This window comes from Corvus hawaiiensis, chromosome 15 (genome assembly GCF_020740725.1).
Source record: "Corvus hawaiiensis isolate bCorHaw1 chromosome 15, bCorHaw1.pri.cur, whole genome shotgun sequence".
Lineage (NCBI taxonomy): Eukaryota > Metazoa > Chordata > Aves > Passeriformes > Corvidae > Corvus > Corvus hawaiiensis.
Window position 1 is genome coordinate 1650191 of NC_063227.1, and position 24818 is coordinate 1675008.

Genomic DNA, 24818 nt, shown 5'->3' on the forward strand with positions numbered 1-24818 from the left:
GGTTTTAGTTCAGATCTCCTCGAGTGCCTCAAATTCTAAATTTTCCCACATCTGGCAGTGGAGGGAGAAAGAAATGGAGCAATCCAAAAACCTTCAAAGATTCACTACAGCTGGGCTATGGGATAAATCAGTGGGTTTCTGTTAAGAAAAAATGGGGTGGTTTTGGTTTCTGTTGTGTGTCTTGTAACCACTTCACCATTCACATACTCTGACTGCTTCAATGACAGTTCAACCCCAAGGCCCTGCCCAAATTCCTTAATTCCATTTCGTGTCTCTTGTGTCCTTTTGGCAACCTGCTCTTACTGCCACCCCCTGTGTCCCCTGCCTTGGGGTGAGGGAGGGCAGGACAAGCTCTGCTGGACCTGAATCTGCTCTTCCCACAGGAAGCCTCATGTGCCTACTTCTTCCACATTTTTAGGTCTAACATTTGGGTGCTGCTGTTGTTTTTGATGCTGTGTTGCTGTCACAGGTTGGACTCAGTGCTCTATGAAGGCTTTTCCAACCTCAGTGATGCTGTTGACACATCCAAAACCCATAGGGATTGCCAAGAATTTATTTTGTTTTTCTTACTCTGCCACAGAGCGCTGTGGATTCCTCTGGGATTATCACTAAACCAGCAGCTGAGTCTTTGCAGGCTGTCATTCACAAAAAGTAACTCACAAACAGTCTGCTGGGTGACGAATGAGCCTTGTTACCCAATCCCTTGGGGTTTGCATGAAACATGACTTTAAAATGTTGAGGAAATTGTGATTTCTGCTGAGATCCACCCAAACACACTGATTAAAACATGGCTTAAGTATAAACCTTTATAATACTGCAAATACACGTGGAAAGGCAACAGGCAGGAGTTTTGGGCACAGGGTAAAGACTCTCCACGAAAAATCACTTACAAAGCTCCCAGAGAGCATCTGAAGGAGGAACACGGGGATGGGAAGGGTCTGGAGGGGCCATGGAGGAGCTGCTGAGGGCACTTGGAATGTTCAGCTTGCGGAGACTGAGGGGAGACTCCTCGGGGTCTGCAGCTCCTCCCGAGGGCAGCTCCGATCTCCGCTCTCTGGGACAGGGACAGCACCCAGGGAATGGCTGGAGCTGGGTCAGGGAGGTTTAGGTTGGATATCAGGAAAGGCTCTTCCCCCAGAGGGTGCTGGGCACTGCCCAGGCTCCCCAGGGAATGGGCACGGCCCCGAGGCTGCCAGAGCTCCAGGAGCGTTTGGACAGCGCTGCCAGGGATGCCCAGGCTGGGGTTGTTGGGGGGTCTGGGCAGGACCAGGAGCTGCACTGGGTGATCATGGAATGGTTCGGGTTGGAAGGACCTTAAAGCCCATCTCATCCCAGCCCTGCCACGGGCAGGGACCCCTCCCACAGCCGAGGCTGCTCCGAGCTCCATCCACGGTGACTCCCGTGTGTCCCTCCAGCTCGGCACAGCTGTGACTGTAACTGCGCGCTGCCGGAACACTTTTATTGAATCACATCCCTCTCGCTCTGTGCTGAGCGAGCGCAGCCGGCGAACCGGAGCCCCCGGAGCCCTCAGCGCTCGCCCCGCCGGGGCCGGGCGGTGCCACGCTCAAGATGGCGGCGGGGCGGGGGCGGAAGCGCGGGCGGAAGCGGAAGCGCGGGGCGGAAGCGGAAGCGCGGCGGCGCTGGCGGAAGGGGCCGCGCAGGAAGCGGGGCCGGGGCTCCCCCGCGGCCACAACCGGGGCGAGGGCGGCGAGGGGAGCGAGGGCAGGTGAGGGCAGCGAGGGGCAGGGGAGGGGGACGCGCCGGGCCCGGCCCCTGGCGGCGGCGGGGCGGGGACACGGAGGCTGCCGCCCCCTGCCGGCCCCGCGGCGTCGGGCCGGCCCCGCTGTCACAGGCCCTGGGGGCCTCCCCGTGAGGGAACGGCGGCGGTGGGGCTGGGGGGAAACCTGTCTTTCTCTCGCTTATCTGGGCACAGATCACCGCGGCCTCGCGTTTTCCCCTTTCCTTAGGGAGCGCCCCTCTGTACCCGGCGCTTGCCAGGCCGGCCCTGGCTGCTCTCGCCGCGTTTTACCTCATTTTTCGTTTCTGCGGAGTCTCCCCGTGGTTCTTTAAGGTTTTTAAGGTCCGTGGGGTATTTGCTCATCAAGAATGGAGCACGTCGAGCTGTTGTTTCATCCGACCTTTATTGTCGGGAATTAATTGAGGCGGGGGCCGCAAAATCCCATTTGGTTTATTGCATATATAAAGCTCTTTGCTATGGAGATTTGTTTTTTATTTTTAAATGAGGTCAGCTGGCTAATATAGAATGAGGTGTTAAAGCTGTGCTCGTTCTCTCAGAATAGCCCCAGGAGGAGCTTTTATTGTGCAGAAACTGCAGACTCATAGAGACAAATCCTTCTTTTTCCCCTCCATGGCAGGGGCGGGTTGTGCTGTTGCAGTTGTGTCTAGCAGGATTTTTCCTGCTTTGGTCGTTAATATTTTTATTTCTCTTGCCTTTTGTCCTAGTCCTTCTGTTGTTCTCTTTCCTGCTGGATTGTACCCAGCTCGTGGCTGTGTCAGTCTGGAATTTTTTAGGTTATGTCCTGCCTTCTGTTCAAATTGAGTTATCCCAGGTGCCTGAGAATCCATGTAATGCTTGCTTTCCTTGGAATTCAGTTTATAAATAATTAGTTTGGGGCTTTATGAGGTTGATCACCCCTAACTGAGCCCTTCCAGCCTGCCCGGAAAAGAAAAACCCAGGGTCTTCACTCCTGGCTGGAGAATTCCCCCAGTCCAGAGGAGCAGAGATCACAGGCACAAGGTGGGGATTTAGTTATTTGAATATCCCCCTTTAAAATCACATCATGGCAACATGCAGTTATTAACTTAGAGTGCACCCAAAATGTGTGAAACCACGTGTTTTGCAGTAGTTAGACCACAGTGAGGCTGTCAATATTTCAAATTTTGCCATCACAGAGAGGCTGCAACAGAGGCCTTTTCCAAAATCTGTCTTTTTTGACCAGTTGTTTTTCCTCAATCCACTGAATTTTGGCATCCAACCTGTTAAACTCGGGTTCACTGAGCTGGTGATGGTTTGCCCTCCTCGTTCTTGTCCTTATGTTAGAATAAAATAAATCCTTGCCAGATATGGTGATGAAAGGATCTCTCAGCATCTGCAGAAGGTGATTTTCTGTTAGCACTAAGTTCATATTAATTTTAGTTGCCTATTTGTTGCTTCTCATTATAATTGTGGGTGTTCTTAAAGGAGCTGTTGTGGCTGCTGTGCCTGTGTGTGCTGCAGTGTGGATGGACACAGTTCAGGAAGGAACAGAGGATCCTGCACCTTGCTTTCACACAATGACTCTCAGTTTTTCTATGGCTTTGATCTTTAACTCAGCAACCTGAATATTTTCCTTGGTGTCCTCACCTCGAAGAGGAGCTGGTTTGAGGGGTTTTAGTAGGGCATTTTTGGAGAATGATCAGCAGGAGCCCATTTTTTCAACAAGGAAAAAGAAATCATTTTCCTGCTGGACAGAGACTTTGGGCTTTTATTTTTCACTGGAACGTTGTCGTTGGTGCTGAGTTGGTGATCTCTGCACAACTTTCCTGTGACTCATTCCAGGGTGGAATCTCTGAAGTCTGAAGACTTTTTCTTCAGCAAAAGAACTGATCTCTGGTCTAACCTGTGGAGATTTCCCTCTTTGTGACTCCCTCAGCTGAGAGGGTCTGTCCGGTTTGTCTGATCATCCGCAGGTTATGTCTGAGCCCTTCTGTCTAATCAAACCACAACTTGTTTTTTGAAGCTTAACTGCTGCTTCCTCCTCTTCTCTGTCCCTGTTGTTTTTCAGTTGCCCTGAATTTCCTAACTCTGTGCCCATTTCCTCCCAGCAGAACTCGGTGCAGAGATGGGGCCCCGGCGGAAAACTGTGAAAGCGAGCGCAGTGAGCAGGGAAGGGGCAGGCTCTACCAAAGCTGAGGAGCCAAAAGATTACATGAACCAACTCTCTCATGAGGTGCTTTGCCACATCTTTAGGTGAGCAGCCTGGCAGAAATTATTTAGTGCTTATTATTTTACAGTTCTCTACCTTTTTTCCAACATTAGCTGCACACACAGGAAACTTTGTGACACGCAGGAAACTCTGGATGTGACACGCAGGAAACTGTGGATGTGCCACGAGTGAATTGGTGGATAAAAAAGGATGGCAAATGTTTTTTTCAGTCCCCAAAATTCATTTGGAAACTGAAAATTAATTTATGAATGTTAGAATGAATAAGAAATAAATGAACAAATTCTGTTATAAATATTGATTTTAGAGCAGAAATACACCTTGGGTAGGGCACAGTTGAGATGATTGGGAATTGTTGCAGCTGCAGAAGGGATCTGGGATGAGGATGTGACCTCCCCTGCAGCAAAGTCGTTCTCCCAGATGCTCACTCAGCCCTATTATCCAAAAGTAGCACCTCACCAAGTTCTTTGGAAACAGAAACGCTCCACAATAGTTGAAATTGAGCTTGCAGTATGTGCTAGAAAATAGAAGTAACTTAATTAAACCTGTTGAGGCAAGTGGCTTGGTCAGCAGGGTTTGGGTTGGTTTAAATTAAATTTAAGGACAAAATCCTTCCTTGTGAGGGTGGGCAGGCCCTGGCACGGGATGCTCAGAGCAGCTGTGGCTGCCCCTGGATCCCTGGCAGTGCCCAAGGCCGGGTTGGACATTGGGGCTGGAGCAGCCTGGGACAGTGGAAGGTGTCCCTGCCCATGGCAGGGGTGGCACTGGATGTGCTTTAAGGTCCCTTCCAACCCAAACATTCTGTGATTCTATGATTTATTAGAGAACTAACTCATCTGTGTGTTTAATATTGTATTTGTATGAATGTTCTGCATTCAGCGTCAGAAACTGCTGAGTCACTCTGCTTAGCAGAACTCCACATTTCATGAGAGCGCAGCCCGAAAATTCTGCTTGAGCAGCCACCGTGCAGTGTTAGAAACCCCAACATGGCTGCAGCCAGGCTTTGGCTTGTGACAGGTGCTGAGGGCTGCAGCTGTGCTAAAGCAGGGCTGTTTTTGCTCTCCCAAGGTACCTTCCCTTGCAGGATATCATGTGCATGGAATGCCTGTCCCGGAAGCTGAAGGAGGCGGTGACGCTGTACCTGCGCGTGGTGAAGGTGGTGGATCTGTGTGCGGGGCGTTGGTGGGAGTACATGCCCACAGGTGAGCCCCCTGCTGCTCCCTGCCACTTACCTGTACCAAAGAAACCTCAGATTGCTTGGATGTTCCGTTCCTTTGGGTGGCTGCCTTGAGGAATGGTTTGCCAAGTTTCTGTCTGTGTGTAAATAGAAATTTTGGGTGTTGCTGCGTTAGGTCATAGGTTGGACTTGATGATCTCAAAGGTCTTTTCCAGCCCAGTTCATTCTGTGATTCTGTGACTGGGGGTGCTCTGTAGCCACCTGTCAATACAATCTGTGTTTGTCTGATTGTTGGAAGGGAGTTTATCCAAGGGTTATGCCATGAAGAGGCTGTTTGCATGCAGGCAGCAAAAAATGCAGTGGAATGAGAGAGCAACTCATCTGCCAGCACTTAACAATGTGAGGATAAGTTTTGATGTCACACCTCGAGTCACCTGCAGATCAATAGATAAATGTGTCAATCTAGGTGAACCCTGTGAGTACCAGGATTTCTGTTGGGTTTAAATTGCACTGCTGGGATTTGGTGGGGGACAGAACTAAAAAAATTAGACAATTTACAAACTGATATTGATTAGGGCTGGTATTAGGCAAGTGTTTAGACCTAACCTAAAATTGGTGTAAATACAGGCAACTTACCCAGTTAAAATCCTTTTTATGTGCTGAACTACACTAGAATAAAATAAATCCTTGCTTTAAGACACCATCCTGTTTCTGTGAGAAATGTGAGCTGTGGTGAATAATGAACTGAAATAAGGGACCCAGCTGGGATTTTTTTTAGCCATGGAGTTGATAAATGGAATTCCAGGAAAAATAGGCACACAAGCCTTCATGTGAGGAGGGAGAGAGCACAGTTAACCCTTGCAGCCATGCTGCTCCACTGAAGGAAACCTGTAGCAAACCTGCAAAATTCAAGGCAGAAGAGTATTTAGGTCATGATTTCTAGAATGTGGAAGTAAAAGAAAAGCTGTTGCTTCACCAAGTGCATCTTTCAGCATCACAGAACTGGTACTGCCACATACAGAGAGAAGTGTGTTCGGCTTTCCCTTCGCAGCTGAGTGTCTGCTGCCACACCAATACCAAATGTGTTGTTGTTGTCTTAGGTTTCACTGATTCCAGCTTCCTAACGCTGCTGAGGAAGATGCCAGACATTGAACAACTTTATGGTCTTCATCCCAGGTATCTGGAAAGGCGCCGAGTCCGTGGCCACGAAGCTTTCAGCATTCCTGGAGTTTTAGAGGCTTTGCAGGCCTGTCCAAATTTGCTGGTGAGTGGCTGGCTGGGGAGAGAACCTCCTTCAGCACTGTTAAAAGTTGTGACAAGGACTTGGTGCTTCTGGGGCTTTGGTTTAGACCTGGCTGCACAGGGAGCAGTTAATTGTGACCCTATTTGCCAATGACAGCTGTTTTCAGTCGCATCACTGGCAATCCCAGGTGCTCTTAAGCCCAGCAGTGAATTAAAGCTCTGATCCCTCTGCTTTTAAAAAGACAAGTCTTGCTAGAAATTAAGTGATTTAAGCTTGCATTCTGTAGTTTACATGGTAAAGAGGATGTTGTTGTTGAACTGGTGTTAGAGCATTTGCTTTGCTTCCTTTTATCCAGGGTGTTGAGACCTCTCATTTAGAGCTGGTGGAAGCTATTTGGACATACATGCCCCAAGTCCACATTTTAGGGAAGTTTCGTAATCGTAATGGTGCTTTTCCAATTCCTCCTGAGAACAAGCTGAAAATTCCTATAGGAGCTAAAATTCAGACTTTGCACTTAGTAGGTGAGTGTGGTCGTGGTGAAGTAGTTGGCTTCAACACAGGTGGATTTAAAGGCATTGAAATTCTGCAAATTTGTAATTCTTTTGAGGAGAGGGAGTTTGGGCTGTGGCATCTTGGAGCTCTTAGCTGGATATCTGATAGCAGGTGCAGAGGGCAAGTTCTAAAGAATTATTGCCAAACCAAGGTGAAGAACTTGTGTTTCAAGTGTTCACAGCTTTTCTCACTTGCCACAAAGCACAGAAAAGCTTCCTTTTGAAAGCCAGCAATTTGTCATGCAGCTGAATGGTTTAAAGCTTGTTTAAAATGTTTGTTTGTTTTGTTTATGTATTATTAGGGGTGAATGTCCCTGAGATTCCTTGTATCCCAATGCTGAGGCACCTTTATTTGAAGTGGGTGAGACTCACCAAACCACAGCCTTTTAAAGATTTCCTTTGTATCAGCTTACGTGCTTTTGTCATGAGGAACTGTGCTGGTAAGAGGGATTCTTCCTGTCTGAAGGGGATGGTAGAGCATGTAGGAAATCTGGTTCTGTTAAAGTCTTGGAATTCCACATTCTGAGATCAACCCTTGCTTGATTTGTGGTGTTGGACAGAAATCTCTCCCTGTCCTATCCCTTGCTTGGTGCTGTGTGCTTCTGTTGACTTCCTGCTCTGGAGGGACGTGTGTGGATGTGTTTTGATTCTTCCATGGCATAATTCAGGGAGAAGTGAACAATCTGCTTTGTCTTTCTGGCCTTGTTGTGTGCAGGACCCACAAACTCTCTGAAGTACGTTCCCCTGGTGACAGGCCTGGCTTCTGCCAGGAATCTGGAGCACTTGGAACTGGTCCGTGTTCCATTTCTTGGAGGACTTATCCAGCACGTGGTAGAAGACAGCTGGAGATCAGGTGGGAAACTCCTAATCCCTCACACTTCACCAAAAATAAATAAATAAATTAAAGCTTTAGCAAATTCTGGAGGTTTTTTTGTCTGTAGCATATCCTTTCCTGACTGTTATTTCCAAGTTTGGAACTATCATCAGGGGGCTAAATATGTTCTGTATTGGGTGTAATTTTGATATTCTAACTGCAATTAACACTTAATGAGCTGCACTTATTGGTGAGCAGAACCAGGATTGGAGGAGTTGGGTGCAAGTGTTTGTTTTCTTGCTTTGCTAAAAAAGGTCAAGACAACACTGGTGCAAATGTGTCGGGCTGAAGGCTGTGGTGTGAGACTGAAGAGTAAGAAGGGTGTTCTTTATTTGCCAGGTGGTTTCAGGAATTTGCACACTATAGTACTGGGAGCTTGCAAGAATGCACTTGAAGTGGATCTTGGCTACCTCATCATAACTGCTGCACGAAGGTACCTCCCTTCAGATGTCTCTTTGCTTCTCCTTTTTCAAAATAAATGTCTTAGGAATGATGTCCAAGAGACAACAGCTGTCAAAGTCTAAGGAATACACATTTAAACTTTGCATAACAGGAGTGTTCTGTGATTAAAATAACTGCAAATACCCTCTGAATCCAGCCATTGCTGGAAGAATTCTCTGATTTTATTAGGACAGGGCACCTTCTGGAGTGTTTTCTGTGTTGTGGCCTGAATTTTGATAGGAGCAATTTTGAATTCCCTGCAGGTTGCACGAAGTGCGGATCCAGCCTTCCTTGACCAAAGACGGTGTTTTTTCTGCTTTGAAGATGGCTGAACTGGAATTCCCACAGTTTGAAACTCTTCACCTAGGCTACGTTGATGAGTTTTTACTACAGTGTATGACACTTTCTATGTACATAAAAACCATAAGGATTACATAAATTGCTCTGTTCTCAATCGCGTTCTCGGTGATTAATAAGAGTATTAATGTTGCACGTATTGAGGCTGCTGATCTCATACAGCCAAATCTGGTTTTCCTCACTTCCTGAAACTGGCAAAGCTCAGCTTTATTAAAGGAATGATCTGATCAATAAGGAGTTAGAAAATCCTGCTATAAAAGGCAAATTTACTGCTGTGTCTGCTCCTCTCTCTTCTATAGGTAAAATGACGAGTACGGACTTGGTGAGGTACGGCTTGGCTGATGTGGTTGAAAACCCAGGAATTATTACAGATATTGGTATGAAAGCTGTAAATGAAGTTTTTTCTTTCATCAAGTATCTGGTCATTTACAACTGCCCACATCTACATAACCCAAATAATTGGATCACAGGTATTGCACACCTTTGAAATTTCAGAGCTATTCTATGAATTTCTGTGCTAAACCAGAATTTCTCTGCTCTAGTACTGCTTGTTCTGTTGTTAGTAAGTACAGTAGATGATGCTTGCTTTGGGGCCATGGTGATGCTGGGAACAGGATGGAGATACAGAGGATGCTGCTCTCAGATCTGAAAAGGGAGTAATGAACAAGGAGTGAGGTGGGAATCCCTCAGGAACGGCCTCTCTTGTGTTCCCAGATCACTCGAGGTGGACACGCCTGGTTGACCTGACCCTGGTGAGGTGCCACGCCATCAAGCTGGACTCTTTCAGTCAGTTCATCGAGTTACTGCCAAGCTTGGAGTTTATTTCTCTGGACCAGATGTTTAGAGAGCCTCCAAAGGTAAATTCCACAGGATGCTTTGGCTTTTTCTTGTTGCCAGGATTTGTACTTGTTTCCGTTTCATTGGCAATCCGGTGTGCTCCTGCTGCTGTGCAGTCTTTTCAAAGTTGTCATTATTTAAGGAGATTGGTAAGAAATTACTTTGGTTTGCAGTTGCTTTTAGCGTGGTCTGCTGAGGAAAGTGGTGCTGCTTCTGCAGATGGGAGCTGTGGCAAGGAGTGAACGTGTGACCAGAAAATAAAACTCACTCATTCTGTCAAGATCTCTGCTGATAGTTCACTGTGCTCCTGCTTTGGACATTATTTTTTCTTCTTAGGCCTCTCTTTACAATACTAAGAGGTTTTTATGATTTTTTTTACTGGGTGAAATGGGGGTAGTTTCCCTTTTGAAGTGTTTTCAAAGCTTAGGAATTTATTTCTTCACGTTGTCCCCTCCCACACTGTAACACAAATCCTTGGTAAGCTGCTGGCATGGAATGGAAAGGGCCCATGTAAAACCTGCTTCCTGTGGTCATTGATGGTGCCTTGAGGCTGCTGTGTGCTGGGGAGACTCTGATCTGCTGTTCGTGTTGATGTAATGATCCCACAGCAAATTAACAGATTAACACAATTAATAGATTAAAATTAAGTGCTTTGAGGAGTTCCCTTTCATTGGGAGTTTAACTGTCAATTTTCTGAGCTGCCAACCTGAAGATGGACATGTGCAGTCAGGAAATCTGAGAGACAGTTTCCCTTTCACAGACAATTCCAGCAGAGTGGTTTTCCTGTTGCCATCAGGGAATGTTGACATAACAAATCCATGTTTTCAAATCTGAATTCCTGCTCTTTGTTTCCAGGGTTGTGCTCGTGTGGGCCTAAGTGCAGGCACGGGAATTGGGGTCTCCTCTGCCCTGGTGAGCAATCAGAACTCCAACAATGACAATGACAACAACAACAACCACCAGAACAACAACAACAACCCCAACATCCACCACAACAACCACCAGCACCCCAACGAGCAGAACGAGGAGAACGAGCTGCGCCAGGAGGGCCCCGCTGAGGAGCAGCAGATTGGGGCTGAGGGTAATCCCAGGGCACCTTTTGGGGGAGATTTGCAGCTGAGGGTAATCCTTGGGGTACTTTGAGGGGTGATTTTATCTGCATTCCCCCTCACATAGGCTCCTGGTGAAGATAGGAATATGCATTGAAAGCTCGTTGCTCTTTCAGCTCCTGGTGTGCAGTTTGAATCTTTTCTGTGCCACATCTGGGTGATAAAAGCTGCCACAGTGCAGAGCTGGCTGTCACTGCAGCTGTAGGCTCCGTGTGACATCCTCTGGGGAAGTGCCAGGACTCCTCAGGGCACAGCTGGGAGAACATCCCAGTGCTGCTGGTGTATTTTTAATATTTCCCAGCAAAGACTGAAGTCGTTGGAGGGAATGAAAATGTAAATCCTGGTTATGCTGCTCTCTGCATAGAACAAAACTTCTGAGGAGGAGGGGAAAATCTGAGTGAACTAAACCCCGAAAGTTAGGCTGGGCTTTAGCTACAGAGATGTAGAACAAATCTGTGAGAGACTTTGTGCAACCCAGAGGCTCATCAAGGGAATCAAGGCAGCTATTATTTATTTCTTGTGGGTGCTTGAGGGCTCTCTTCATTCTCTTTCCTATCCCTGACCTCCTCTTGCCCTTTCCAGCCCTGAATGAGATGGAGGAGGTGGCACAGGAAGAAGGGGAGGCTGCTGGGCAGGCCCAGAACGAGCTGCCAGCTCCCAGCCAGGCTGTTGTTCCCATGGAGGTGGATGAAGAGCAAGCAGGTAACTCTGGCTTTGGGAAGAAATCATCTCTTGGTATCTCCCTGAGGGATTCATTTTCCATTGTAAGTCTGGTTTTGCTTCAGCTGGGTTGTCTGGTTTGGAATGATGATGTTAGCATATCTTAATTTATTCTGTGTTACAGCCCAGAGTTTTCCTCACATATGCAGGGAAATACCTTGACCTTAAATCCTGATTTTTGTGCTCAGTATAATGAAAGTCAAGGCCTGAATGAGCTTGTCCTGTTGCTCTGTTGGTGTTCATGGCCTTACTTCTTTCACTGCAGCACTTGGGTTCTTTTTTGCTTTTTCTCAAGCCAGGACAACTGGTTCCAGTGTTAATTGAATTTGTATTACTGGCACAAGGCAGTCTTGATTTCTTTTATTGCCACTTTTTGCTGGACAATAACATTTTCTACTGAATATCCTAACAACCTGAAGTAGCATTCCATTGTGCCACTCTTCTCTTCCAAACCAGAATGCTTTAATGCTGAAATGCAGTTATTTTGCTCTTCTCCCATTTAGATTTTAATGAGGGAGCCACAGAACGGGTAGTTAAACTGGCTCAAATTAATTTCTTACCATTTTTTCAAGCAGTGTAGAAAGTTCTTCAACCCTTTAATCCATGCTTGGTTAATTTGTACATGAACTGTTGATATTCTCCTTCTCAGGACCAAGTGGAATTCAACCTGTTGTAAAAGCAGCTCCAATTACCATCCATGATTCAGACAGTGAGGATGAAGAGGAAAACATGGGCACTTCCAGAGCCTGCATCTCCAACAGCATTGCACAGAATTACTCAGATGGGGAGGAGAAGAGCAGGGATCCAGTGGAAACCAGAGAACCTTCAGGTGTGCAACATTTATTTGTAAGCTTCAGTCTTTCCATCTGGTTCAGGTTCATTTCTAGCTCAGTTTGGAATGTAGAGTGAAGGTGTAAGGACATATTTTGAGCTCAAATCACAGATGTTGTACAGAAACAGAAATAGTGGTGCTGCACTGATCAGAAACCTGCAGCTCCTCTTTGGGATTCCCAAGTGGACAGAATTTATCATGCTTGTGAGCCCCCAGTGTGGATGTCAGTTCTGGTTTGAGGGGGGAAATAATCTGTGTTTGGACAGAATTTTTATCGACATTTGTACTGCCAATATTGGGGATTTGGGGTTTGGGGTATGTAATGAGCTAAGAGGATTAAGACAGTAGGTGTTAAGGAGGAATTTCTGCATGGAAAGGGTGCTCAGGCCTTGGCAGGGGCTGCCCAGGGAGGTTTGGAGTGCCCATCCCTGGAGGTGTCCAAGGAAGGGCTGGAGGTGGCACTCAGTGCTCTGGGCTGGGGACAAGGTGGGCATCGGGCACAGCTGGGAGAGCTTTTCCAACTTCAGTGATCCTGGGATTAAGTTCTGTTATGATTTGTACACTGCTCAGTGGGGGCTTTTATTCACCTGTGAGCTGAGGCTGCTGTTACTGCTGGAAGCACTGCCCAGACCCAGGAGGGGGAGCTGAGGGTTGCTGCTGAAATGTGAACTTCAGTCCTGTCTCCATTCCTGTTTGATTCCTCACCTTTAAGAAAATAGAAGCCTCTTTATATTAAATATTAGGAAAAAATCCCCCCCTATGAGGGTGGGCAGGCCCTGGCACAGGGTGCCCAGAGCAGCTGTGGCTGCCCCTGGATCCCTGGCAGTGTCCAAGGCCAGGCTGGACATTGGGGCTTGGAGCAGCCTGGGACAGTGGAAGGTGTCCCTGCCGTGGCAGGGCTGGCACTGGATGAGCTTTAAGGTCTCTTCCAATCCAAACCATTGCATATTCTTTGACTCTGATGTCAGTGTGCCTTTCATATTGTTGTGCCTGTGTGACAGTGAGCTGCTCTGGGACAATTTGACAGATTTATGTGACAAACCCTCCAGCACATGTCTCCAAAAATAGCTGCAGGACATTACAAAGATGCAGCAACAGCTACAAATACTAATGATTCCCATTCCTGGGAAGATTGTCGTTGGCCTCTGGGCTTTCATGTGTTTTCAGTAGCCTTCAGCAGAGTAACACTGACATTGATTTGAGGTTTTCTCACTGTTGTCCCTCCCTTCGCTCCTGCAGTGAGCGGCAAAGGCAAGACTCCCCTGCGGAAGAGATGCAGCAGCAGCCACGGGGGCCAGGCCAAGCAGTTCCCCAGTGAGGAGAGCAGCTGTGAGAAGGGCTGCCAGGTGACCAGCGAGCAGATCAAAGCTGACATGAAAGCAGCCAGTGACATGCCCGAGAGGAGCAAGAGCAAGGATTCCTACGGCAGCTGCAGCAGCGCTCCGGGATCCACGGCAACAGCCAGCTCCTGCAGCGCTGCTTCTCCCAGTCCTGACTGTGCCCAGCCAGCCCAGAGCCACTCTGCTGGCAGCAGCCCAGCAGCTGGAGAGGAGTCCAGGCACTGTGGCTGCTCTCCTTGCAAAAGGGAAGGCTCCAGTGAGAGGGAGCCTGAGGAGAGCTCCGTTTGCTCCCGGTGTTCCTCCAGGGCCGCGCAGCACAGGACGAGCGGGGGGTGTGATGGGGAGTGCCCCTCCACGAGTGGAGCCTGCAGGGACGGGCCAGACTTTGCACTTAGGACACTGCCAGACTGTGGGGCTGCAGGAGAGCCCGGGGATGACAGGACTAGTGGGAGTGCCTGTGGGGCTGGCAGCCAGGAGCAGAGCACGCAGCCCCCGAGCTGGGAGCTGGACTGCAAGGAGGAGTATCCTCGGAGACCCCTGACCAGGGCCAGGAGCAGGCTGTCCCATGTGCCTCTGGTGTCAGAGCCAGGTAGGACTTACACACAGAGTAACGGCTGAGTAACTGCAGTGCTGCCGTGAGACAGCTCTGAGCTCTCCAGGGAGCTCTGATGTGGAGCTTGTTAGTCAGGGATTTAAACCTGAGTGGTTTGAAAGGGTCAGAGCTTGATGGAACAGAGGTGCCATCACCAGGTGAAATCAGATTTCTCTGAAAGTGCCACTGACTTTTTCCTCCATGCAGCTTTCTGTTGATGTTCTCCATACATTCTAACCAGTATTTGCTTTACTCCTTTGGAAAGCAAATGCAGTTTTTTGGTAGCTCTGTCTGCCTGTGAAGGCTGTGATTCATTGAAACATGATGAATGTTTCCCCATTAAAATCCTCCCTGGAAAGGCAGCAGCTACACTTAGATCTGAACAAGAAGGCAAAGGTTATAGCTGGTGCTTTATCAACCAATAAAGAAAGTCATAATTATAATTGAGCCGGGCTTTTGGACCTGCACTGGGTGCTGCTTCCAGGTGTTTAAGGCAAGGTGGTCAAACTTACTGAAAATTGTCCTTTTTTTAAACACCTTCATCCTTCACATTATTGTTTTGCTCATCTGACATAAAATAAAACCCCTGAAGGGTTGGAATGAAGGGAGAAAACAACAGATGTGAGAGGGGAACTCGCTGTTTCTTTCAAATATGCTTCCTTTCCAAAATAATCACCTTAGTCTGGCACAAGCTCATATATCCAGGATTCTTTGCTGGGAATATCTGGCAGGTGAAATGAAACTGGAAGATGAAATGTGCTGCTTACAGAACCGTGAGTGTTGGAGGCAAGGGAAGATTGAGAGCAAATTCCTGCCTCTGTTAACATGGAATGATTCAAACACTTTATATCCTGGTGTTTTTCCAGTTTATTTAATGCTCCCAAGTGTTAACAAAACCTAAATCACCTCAGAGGTTCTGCAGGTAGATGCAGCTCAGATTTGAAGAAGAGACCTTGCTATTAAATTTAAAATGTCTTGTTTTCTACCTTATGACTAGTAATTAATTTGGGATCTTTGTGCACATGGCATGTTTTAATTAAGTCAAATAAAGCTTAGTTTTAGTAAAATAAATTCTCATTTTGATCTTTTAATGACAGAGAATTAATTAATTCTAGGGAATTTTTTTTCTCCTCCTGTTGGAAATAATGCTGGTGGTGATTTCTTTTCAAAGACTCTTCTGTTAAATCAAGCAGGAATTTGAGGTCCCTGGTGCAGCTTGGGAACATTAAAGGATTTTATACCTGGGCATCCTTTGCAATATTAGGAAAAACTTAGTGACAGTTATAAAGAACAGATTTTCCAGTAGTTTGAGGTAATTTCTAGTATTTAAACATTAAAGCTATTTTGGGTCTTGTATTTGTCAAGGATGTTCTGTTTCCTGCAGAGAACCAAGTGTAACCTAACCATGAATCTTCTTTCCTTTTCCTGGCTCCACATCTTTCTGTGGTGTTGCACTGTAGGTTCAGCATTCCTGGGTTGTCCCCTATGAAGTTATTTAATGGGAATAATTCTGAGCACAAACCTGACAGTGGGGTTTGAGCAAGGAGAGATTTGTTTTGAAGCCAGGCAGGTGTTTGGATTTACCTGTGTGGGAAAAGTTCTCGTGGGCTGTTCTCAGCTGTCCTGAAATGGAGCAGAGGAGAGATTTTTCCATGTTTTTGTTTCCAGAAGTAGCAAAGCCAAAGCCAAGGCAAACCACCAAGAGGAAAAGGACAGCTGACAAATCCACCAGTACCAGTGACCCCGTGATTGAGGATGATCATGTTCAGGTAAGGGCTTTTCTTTCACTCCCTGCAGCTTTATCACCATGAGCACCTGTTGGGAACTGAAGCTGTATTACATTAATTAATATCCTCCTGTATCTTGTAAAATTCAGTTTATTTTTCCTTCATTTTTACCCTGTCATACATTTTTTTCTTCTTTTTTTTTTTCCATTTTCCCCAGGTACTGACTTTGAAATCCAAAAACCTCGTAGGAATCACACTAACCAACTGTGGAATAACAGATTTGGTGCTGAAAGACTGCCCCAAAATGATGTTCATCCATGGTATGTGCTTCATGTCAGGGCTGCCTCTTCCCTGTGGCATTATTGGAAACTCCTGAAAGAATTCAAGTCAGGCCACTGCTCATTTTGTATTCATCAGCTGCATTAGTGATGAATTAGAACTCCAAATATTGCTGCTTCCCACTTTGCATGTCTCTTATAACAGCTTTAATAAAGATTAATATCTGGAAATCAACAGCTGAAATGATCTGACAATTAGGGAGATGAGATGTTTATTGAAGAGTGCCAATACAACAATTAGAAGTTGATGAAATGAGTTTGAGTACCTTGTTTTTTCTCTCATTTCTTCATGCTCCTGTAGATTTTTTAGCTGACAGGATGGTACTTTTGCTCCTTGACATGATAAAAATCTGTTTTCAGTGCTGGCACTTAGGTTACATTGGTTTCACGTGCCGGGCTGTGACTGCTCCTGGATTGGGTCATTTATTGTTTTCTGCAACATCTAAATGAAGGCCTTTTCTTCTGACATGGGATCTGGCTACTTAGCAGAAATAAAGGAATTACTTCTTTATTCCAGAGTATGTAGAGCACACATTGATTTGGAAGGAAATTTTGATTACATGAGCAGCGTTGCTAGAAGGGAAACAGTTTTGTTTTCCACTGTGTGGCTTCACTATCCTCCGTGGTTGAGCTGATTTTGGAAGTTGTGGCAGCCCACAGACCATTTCAGTGAAAGGAAACAGAGGGAGAAAAAGGTTATTAGATTATATTTGACATGGCCTTTTAAAAGGCCACTTCTGGCAAGTTCACAGCTGAAAAGTTTGATGATAATATGGAAAAAATGAAGAGCTGGGCTATATCTGCTATACTTATGTAATTTTTTGGTACTTATATCGCTTGTTTGCCTTCTTTTGAACCTGCCAGCCTTGAAATTCTCCGACAGGAGGCTCCTGAGGTTTTTCATTTCCTTTTAATACCTTTATTTGCTCTTTTCTAGCTACAAGGTGCCGTGTGTTGAAACACTTGAAGGTAGAAAACGCCCCCGTTGTGAATCGCTTTGACTACGCCCAGTGCAAGAAGCTCAACATGGATCAGGTCCTGGATCAGATCCTCAGGATGCCCCCAGAGAGGAACAGGATCATTTACCTTCGTCCCATGCAGCAGGTACAGAGCCAGCCTGGATTCTCTGGGAGCACCCCTGGAGCTCTGCCTGGAGGGGGTTTGCAGTTGAGGCAGGAAATGTTACAACAACACAACTCCGAAATTGGGTTGTTGAAAGCCCAGCAAGGCTTTTATTGCAGAATCTGCTACTTGGATTTTAAGATACTCTGATAGATTAAATATTAAAATTCACTCTCTCCAGTATTCATTGCATTAGAGAATAGTGTAAAATAGGATGCATTGAATTAATTTCAAACTGAATCACTCCAGCTGTAAGAACCTGGGTGTTCCTTGGAGCTGTGTGTGAGCAGAGCATCAGGCACAGGGATCTGACATCCTTAACCCATGTCCTGTTAGATTTAGGAGCACCAGAGTTTGGGATACTGAAGGCACCATCCCCTCCTGATGCTGAAGTGTTGCAGGACACTGGTGGGACTGGGAGCCACCTTCTCCTCTCCCAGGTTGTGCAGGAGCTGGAACAGGGACATTTAGGGAGTTGTTTAAATCATCTGATGAGGATTTATGAGGGCTTAATTTAAGACCTGGAAGGCTGAGAATGTTTAACTTTATCCCTCTGTGGTGCTGCTCCTCTCCTGCTTTTCCTGGCTTGGTTTGCCAAGGAGGGAAAATTGACTGGACATAAAATCCATGAAATCAGCTTTGCTTTGAAGCTACACCTCTTGCTTTAGGTGTTAGAGGACAATGGTAAAAACATTAGGTGAAAACAAAAATCCAAATCACTGATCCCCTTCCCCTAAGCCAAATTCTGAGGAGTGAATGTAGTTTTAGACCATTCTTTAACTGTATGGAGTTTATTTCCACATTGGAGTTGGGAAACACATCAGAAATGAGACATTTCCCATCCAATTCCAGTACTCAAGAAGCTGACTTGGCAAAGCTGCACTGGGGAAGTTTGGCTCCCCTCAATCCTGTGTTTATTTGTGTTGTTAAAATTCCCTCTCATTGCTGCATTTTCTGGGGATTTGGTCGATGTCTGTTTGCTGTTGACTCTGCAGCCCCATCCCTGTGTTTCTGGTGCTCACAAGTCTTTGTCCCCAGGTGGACACGCTGACTCTGGAGCAGAAGATCTTCAGTGGCCCCTACCCCTACCACATCTGCATCATCCACGAGTTCAGCAACCCCCCCAACGTCCGCAACAAGGTGCGGGTGCGGAGCTGGATGGACACCATAGCCAACATCAACCAGTGAGTACTGACCACAGCTGGGGAGTGCTGGCCATAACCAGTGAGTACTGACCACAGCTGGGGAGTGCTGACCACAGCTGGGGAGTGCTGGCCATGGCCAGTGAGTACTGACCACAGCTGGGGAGTGCTGACCACAGCTGGGGAGTGCTGGCCATAACCAGTGAGTGCTGACCACAGCTGGGGAGTGCTGACCACAGCTGGGGAGTGCTGGCCATGGCCAGTGAGTACTGACCACAGCTGGGGAGTGCTGGCCATAACCAGTGAGTACTGACCACAGCTGGGGAGTGCTGGCCATAACCAGTGAGTGCTGACCACAGCTGGGGAGTGCTGGCCATGGCCAGGGAGTGCTGACCACAGCTGGGTAGTGCTGGCCATAACCAGTGAGTACTGACCACAGCTGGGGAGTGCTGACCACAGCTGGGGAGTGCTGGCCATGACCAGTGAGTGCTGACCACAGCTGGGGAGTGCTGGCCATGGCCAGGGAGTACTGACCACAGCTGGGGAGTGCTGACCACAGCTGGGGAGTGCTGACCATGACCAGTGAGTGCTGACCACAGCTGGGGAGTGCTGGCCATGGCCAGGGAGTACTGACCACAGCTGGGGAGTGCTGACCACAGCTGGGGAGTGCTGACCATGACCAGTGAGTGCTGACCACAGCTGGGGAGTGCTGGCCATGACCAGTGAGTGCTGACCACAGCTGGGGAGTGCTGACCATAACCAGTGAGTGCTGACCACAGCTGGGGAGTGCTGACCACAGCTGGGGAGTGCTGGCCATGGCCAGGGAGTGCTGGCCATAACCAGTGAGTACTGACCACAGCTGGGGAGTGCTGACCATGGCCAGGGAGTGCTGACCATGACCAGGGAGTATTTGCCCTCCAGGGACTCTGCCAAGGTGTCCTGGAGCAGCTGCAGCTCCAGCCTTGCTCTCTATTCTGTCACCCAAATTTAAAAAAAAAAAAAAATCTACTGAAGGTTGAATTCTGGGTGGTGCAGTGTAAAATTCCAGTGTCAAGATACATGTAATATAAAACAGATTGTAAACCCATATGGGAAATCCTATAAATTCTCCAGCAATAACCACATAATTCATCACATTCATCCAGCAATAATGCAGTCGTACATTGAAGTCATTGGGATGGCTGAGAAAAATCTTCAAAGCTGAAAACAAGTTACTTTTAAAAAGGAATTTGCTCCAGGAAATAGCGTTGGTTTCTGTGGTAGGTGATGTTCAGTCAGTGTCAGCTCCTGAAAATTCCCAGCAGCAGGGAATTGTAGCCAGTGGCTCTCATCCAGCTGCTCTAAACCTGTCCCTGTTGGCTCTGGTTGCTCTCCCAAGTGAAGGGATGGATGCTGACTTGGTGCGAGGGTCCTGGGGGAGTTTTTCCACGGATTCAGGCTCCTTAAAGGAAACGTTGTGTGTTAGGATTTCCCATTTGGTTTTTCCTCCCTCCCGTCTCCCATTTCCTGGCTGTAACCTCTCCCTCCTTCTCTCCAGAGAGCTGATTAAATACGAGTTCTTCCCTGAGGCCACCAGGACTGAAGAGGACCTGAAGAAATACCCCAAGTACCCCTGGGGCAGAGACATTTACACCCTGGAAGGTGAGAGTTGCTGGAGAGCTGAGGGCTCCTGCTCAGCCTCTTGCTTTGCCTCGTCACCAGAGATGTGGAGAATATTCCTTGTGAGGAAAGAGGGGCAACTCAGCTCAGTGGGGGAATAAAGTGAGGAGATGCTTTGTGGATTTAAGAGTGCTGGTGCTGCAGGGGTGATGTTTTCCTCTCTGGATCCTCATCCTGTCCCTCTCCCAGGTATTGTGGATGGTGCTCCTTACTCCATGATCACTGACTTCCCCTGGCTGAGGTCCCTGAGGACAGCAGAGCCCAACAGCTACGCCAGATACGACTTTGAGGATGATGAGAGGAGTGAGTAACTTGCTTGGATTCCTCACACCACTTGGTTATTTGGCAGTGCATCCCTTTCTTTTTCAGTTTTCTGGTCCTTTGGCTGGTTTTGGTAGATCTGTTGTTAAGGTAAGCTGGAGGGAAGTGAGAAAACTCACAGAAATTTGACATAAAAGAGTTAAAAACTACTTGAAAACTCTGGAATGGAGATTATGTGGGTTAGAATTCATTGTAGATGTGGCTCTTTCTATTTAGGAGCTTGTCTGCTAAAATACGATGGTAGGCAGTGCCTGGGGCTCAATTAAAAACCTTGCTGGGTAGCAGAGAAAAATATGTTCTTCCATTACTTAACTAGGAACATCCTGCAATCTTCGTTAGAGGTATTTTTAGTTGATCCTGGTTTGGATATTCTTATCCAGCTCCAGTTCAGGAATATCAAGAGGATAAGGAAGAGACTTTTTTTTTTTTTTTTTTTTTTGCTATACCTTTCTCTGGTTTTATTTTTTAATTTCTTTTTAAAATTTTATTTTAGACTGATGTAATTTAATTTTATTTTAGCCTGACTTAATGCTTGTAGTTCAGTATGAGGCCTGAATTACCAAAAATTGATAAGTGTTAGATTAAAGAGTCAGGATATTAAGAGTCCTGGTGTTAAAGCCATGAAAAATAAGGGGAGTGCTGCTGCTTTATCCCTAATTGCTGTTGTTTATAGAACATTGAAGTAATGGATGACCTGGAATTAAGTCAGAGAGGCCTCAGGCAGAGGGTTTGTGATGCCCTGGGATTCATTTCACTCCCAGACATTTGGACATGAGGATTGGAGCCATGGAAAACTTTCAAATACATGGAATGCAGGAGAGAACGTTCCCGGTCAGGGGAAGACTCTTCCCTTTGCCTCTTTTGCCAAGCCTGAATGCAAAACCAGCCTGGCTGGTGAATATTTTTGGGAGAAACATCCCCTTTTCCTTGCTGTCTTTCCCCAGCCACCATCTACGCCCCAAGGAGGAAGGGGCAGCTCTCGGCTGACATCTGCATGGAGACCATCGGCGAGGAGATCTCGGAGCTGCGCCAGGTCAGGAAGGGGGTGTTCCAGAGGGTCGTGGCCATCTTCATCCACTACTGTGATGTCAATGGGGAGCCCGTGGAGGATGATTACATCTGAGGGGTGCCCCCAGCCTGCCCTCCCTCCCCCTGGCACTGCTGGCCAAGAAAAAGCAGGATTTTTTCCAAATGCAAAGCATTTCCCACCAAGGCGCCCTCGGCTCTCCCTCTGGCCAGGAGGATGTAGTTAAATGTAAAGTGGAAAGTACAAATTGTATACTAAGAGTTGTACATAGAGGAAAAAAACAAACAAAAACCACCTTCCTAATACGGAGACTTTATTTCATATGTTTATACAATTTAATTTAAGTTCCATTTTAATGAAGGCCAATAATTAGGAACGGGGAAGAAGATTTGAACTTTTCAGCCCATGCAATTCATAGCAGTATTTTTTTTTCCCTCACAAACAACAATTCCATTTGCTGTGTTCAAAAGAGTCATCAGAGTCTCTTTTAATCTGTGCCTTTTTCTTGAGCATTTAAGAGTCCAGTCTGAGTAAACCTGTTGAGCACAATCTTGGTGTCTTGTGTGCATTTTTGGAAGGGTCAGAATATTCTCCAGCTGTTGCAAAGAAGGCCAGAAGCAGGGAAAAAAAAATGTAGAGAATTTGGTGATCTGTGGTAGTTTCTAGAGGTATCCAACCCATTTTTGGGGGGGAAGGAACCCCCCATGTTTAGCACCTTGGAAACAGAATGTTCTCAAGAATTTTGTACTGTTAGATTTCATTTTTGTGGTGTATTTAACTCTGTACTATGGAAATCAAGTTGCTGATTGTTGGTTCCACCCTGTTGAACATAAATCTGCCCATTCTGGCTGGCTGGAAGCTGAGCTTTCCCTTCAGGCAGGTAGAAAAGGGGATGTGGAGCTGCACAGGGTCCATGTGACACAGCCAGGGAGCTTTGGGGCTGGGTTGTGCTCACTCCTGAATGCACATTTGCCATGTGGTCAGTAAAAACTGCTGCTATTTGCCCCAAAATGTGTGTGTGTTGTGTATTGAAAGGTGCTCATGGTGCCCACAGGGGTCTGGGGGGGATTTGCTGTCAGTGCAGGTGTAAAAATGCACTCACAGGGTGCCCAGGGCTTGGAGAGGCCAATTCCCAGCTCTGGAAGTGGCTGCTTGAATTCCCAGCTCTGGCCTGGTCTCTCACCCATGCTTGTTTAAAATTGGTGTTCCAGCCTAAAAAAAATGACACTTCCTGAGGTAAAATCTCTACAGTTTAGAGCATTTTATCCAGTTCTGCTCATCATCCTGCTGGTGATTCTCTGAATCTGGGGTAAATGTGGCTATTGGGGATTTCTGTGACGTTTAGCTCTGTAAAATTGAGGTCAAACTGCTCAAACAGCAAAGCCAGTGTTGGTTTTCTCTGCCTCTCTGTGGGAATTCTTGGGATAACGTGGAACTAGAAATACATGGGGTAAGAGGAGGAGAATGGTGCCTCATGGGAGCAGCAAGAGATTTGGGGTAGCAGCATTTCTTCACCTGCTCTGTGCTGACTGGAGGTGCAGCACAGAACACCAGAGAATGTGAATGTTTTTAAATTTGCTTTAATGCAGGATCACAGTCAATGGTTTATTATAACCCTTATATTTAATTAACAATAGATAATGTATTCAGTGATATTCAGCCAAAACAATTGTGACCCTTCCTAGAAGTGTTTCAAGTCCTCTGAGTCATTGATTCTGTCAGATTTACCATTTTAGTCCAGAAAATGTTCCTGAGTTTCTGGAGTACTGTGCCAGATCTCTGGCTGGTATCTCCTAACTCCAGCCTTTGCAGAAGTATTTACACAAGTAAAGTGTTTGTTTATATTTAATATTTCTGGAAGCAGTTGAACCTTGCAGTAGTTTTGACCTCTGAAATGTGACACCCGTTTTACTCCAGTGCCTGAGTCCACTGTGTCCATCCCTGAGGGCTCCGGGGGAGGGAGGAGCTGGGATCTGCCAGGGATTTGATCTTTTGCCTCTGAGCTTCCCCCTCTCTCCATTTTGTGGCTGTTCTGGGCACTTCTATTCAATCTCCATGCCAAGGGAGGGCTTCCCTGGCTCTGCCCCGTTGAACTTTCCTTGGAGCATCCCAGATGTTTCCGTGTTCTCCTCCCCCCTGTCCCTGGTGTGCAGCAGGAGGAGCAGCTGCTGTCCCTGCAGGTGAGGGGACAGTGATCCTGCTCTTCCCACCTTCCTGCAACACAAGGAATTCCAGCTGAGCCTTTCAGCTCTGCTCTGCTGCTGTGAGTACAAACTGGGATCCATTCCCAGCCCCCAAAACCAGGAATGTTTGCATCTGGCTAGCAAAGGAAGCTTTGCTGGAGCTCCAAGGCAGCCTGGTGAACATTTAACCTACAAGGTAAGGAAATGATAAAGGCAACTCTGTGCCTGCATCACCTCTGTGCCCTGCTCGCCTCCTGGCTGTGGCTTTGGGGAAACATCCAACAGGAATTTCTTCCCTGGGTCGGCCCTGACCCAGCAACACGGGGTGAATTAAACCTTGGTTGGGTTCTGTCGCTCCAGTGCAGGTGCACAGTCAGAGGGGTCTCCTCTCACAGTCTCTGAGGGAAAATGAGCACTTCCAGGTCCCTTCAGCTGGGAAAGGCAGGTGGGGATTGGGAAATGAGTCTGAGCTGCCTTTGGCAGTGCTTTTCCCCCAGCTCCTCCTGGAAGAGGATGCAGAGCTCCCAGCTGGGAGATGCTCAGGTGCCTGGGAAATGTCATCTAAATAGTACAGATGGTAAACAGAGAAAGGCCAGAGTGTGTGTGGGCACAGCAGAGGGGGCACAAAGCCTCGTGTTCACCGTGCTGGGGGTTGCTTTTCCCTCTGATTCAGGAGGAAGGCAAAATCAGTGCTGGGGTTTCAAAGAGAAGAGGATGTTGGAAGTGTTTTTATTTGAGGAAAAGCTGTGAGGAGTTGATGGAGGTAGGAATGTTGCCCCTGCTCTCTCTCCGAGCTGTTCAGGGTGTGAGGAGCAGCTGCAGCCTCCCCCTTGCCCAGGATTTCCACTTTTAGTTCCCAGTTCAGCAATTCCAACTCAACCCCTTGTCAGGGGGTGACAGGGACACCCTGGCCCTGTGTGCACTGCATGTGACAACAAGACAGCCAAAACCAGGACCCATCAACTGGAGAGCTCCCTTCAGCCCCTCAACAGCCACTGGGTGCTGACAGGAGATAAACTGGGGCTTTATTCAGGAAGAGTTCTACAAAACCTGAAAGAGCTAAAAGCTTTTGCATCTTTTTATTGAGTTCATAGCAGAAGAAAGCAGCAGCTTTCCTGCCTTTTGGCCTGGGAGTGCTCAGAGATGGCTCAGGAACTCCAGTGTGGGGAAAAATGGGATCCTAAACTGGGGAAGGGTTTCCAGGTGCCAGGTCCAGAATGAAAATGCTCTCCTTGGCTTCAGCACTCCCGAAGTTGGGTGGGAATGAGTCAGAGTCTGCCGT

The 24818-nt window shown here is 47.1% G+C and overlaps 1 protein-coding gene across 6 annotated transcripts; it reads left to right on the forward strand.

Moving 5' to 3' along the window:
- Positions 1-1631: 1631 nt before the first annotated feature.
- On the forward strand, positions 1632-23204 carry FBXO38 (F-box protein 38). Of its 6 annotated transcripts, none has more exons than XM_048319813.1 (22): positions 1632-1726; positions 3826-3970; positions 5013-5146; positions 6222-6385; positions 6720-6885; positions 7218-7355; positions 7631-7768; positions 8129-8222; positions 8494-8624; positions 8887-9057; positions 9302-9444; positions 10280-10505; positions 11116-11235; positions 11903-12082; positions 13325-14014; positions 15686-15786; positions 15962-16064; positions 17020-17186; positions 18243-18388; positions 19884-19987; positions 20195-20308; positions 21271-23204. In XM_048319813.1, exons 2-22 carry the CDS (start codon positions 3843-3845, stop codon positions 21447-21449), a joined length of 3537 nt encoding a protein of 1178 aa, XP_048175770.1. In that variant the 5' UTR covers positions 1632-1726; positions 3826-3842; the 3' UTR covers positions 21450-23204. The 6 variants fall into 6 exon arrangements, with proteins under 6 accessions (XP_048175770.1, XP_048175769.1, XP_048175772.1 ...); XM_048319812.1 differs by having other exon boundaries at positions 3829-3970; XM_048319815.1 differs by lacking the exon at positions 1632-1726 and having other exon boundaries at positions 3853-3970; positions 5029-5146; positions 6298-6385.
- Positions 23205-24818: the final 1614 nt, after the last annotated feature.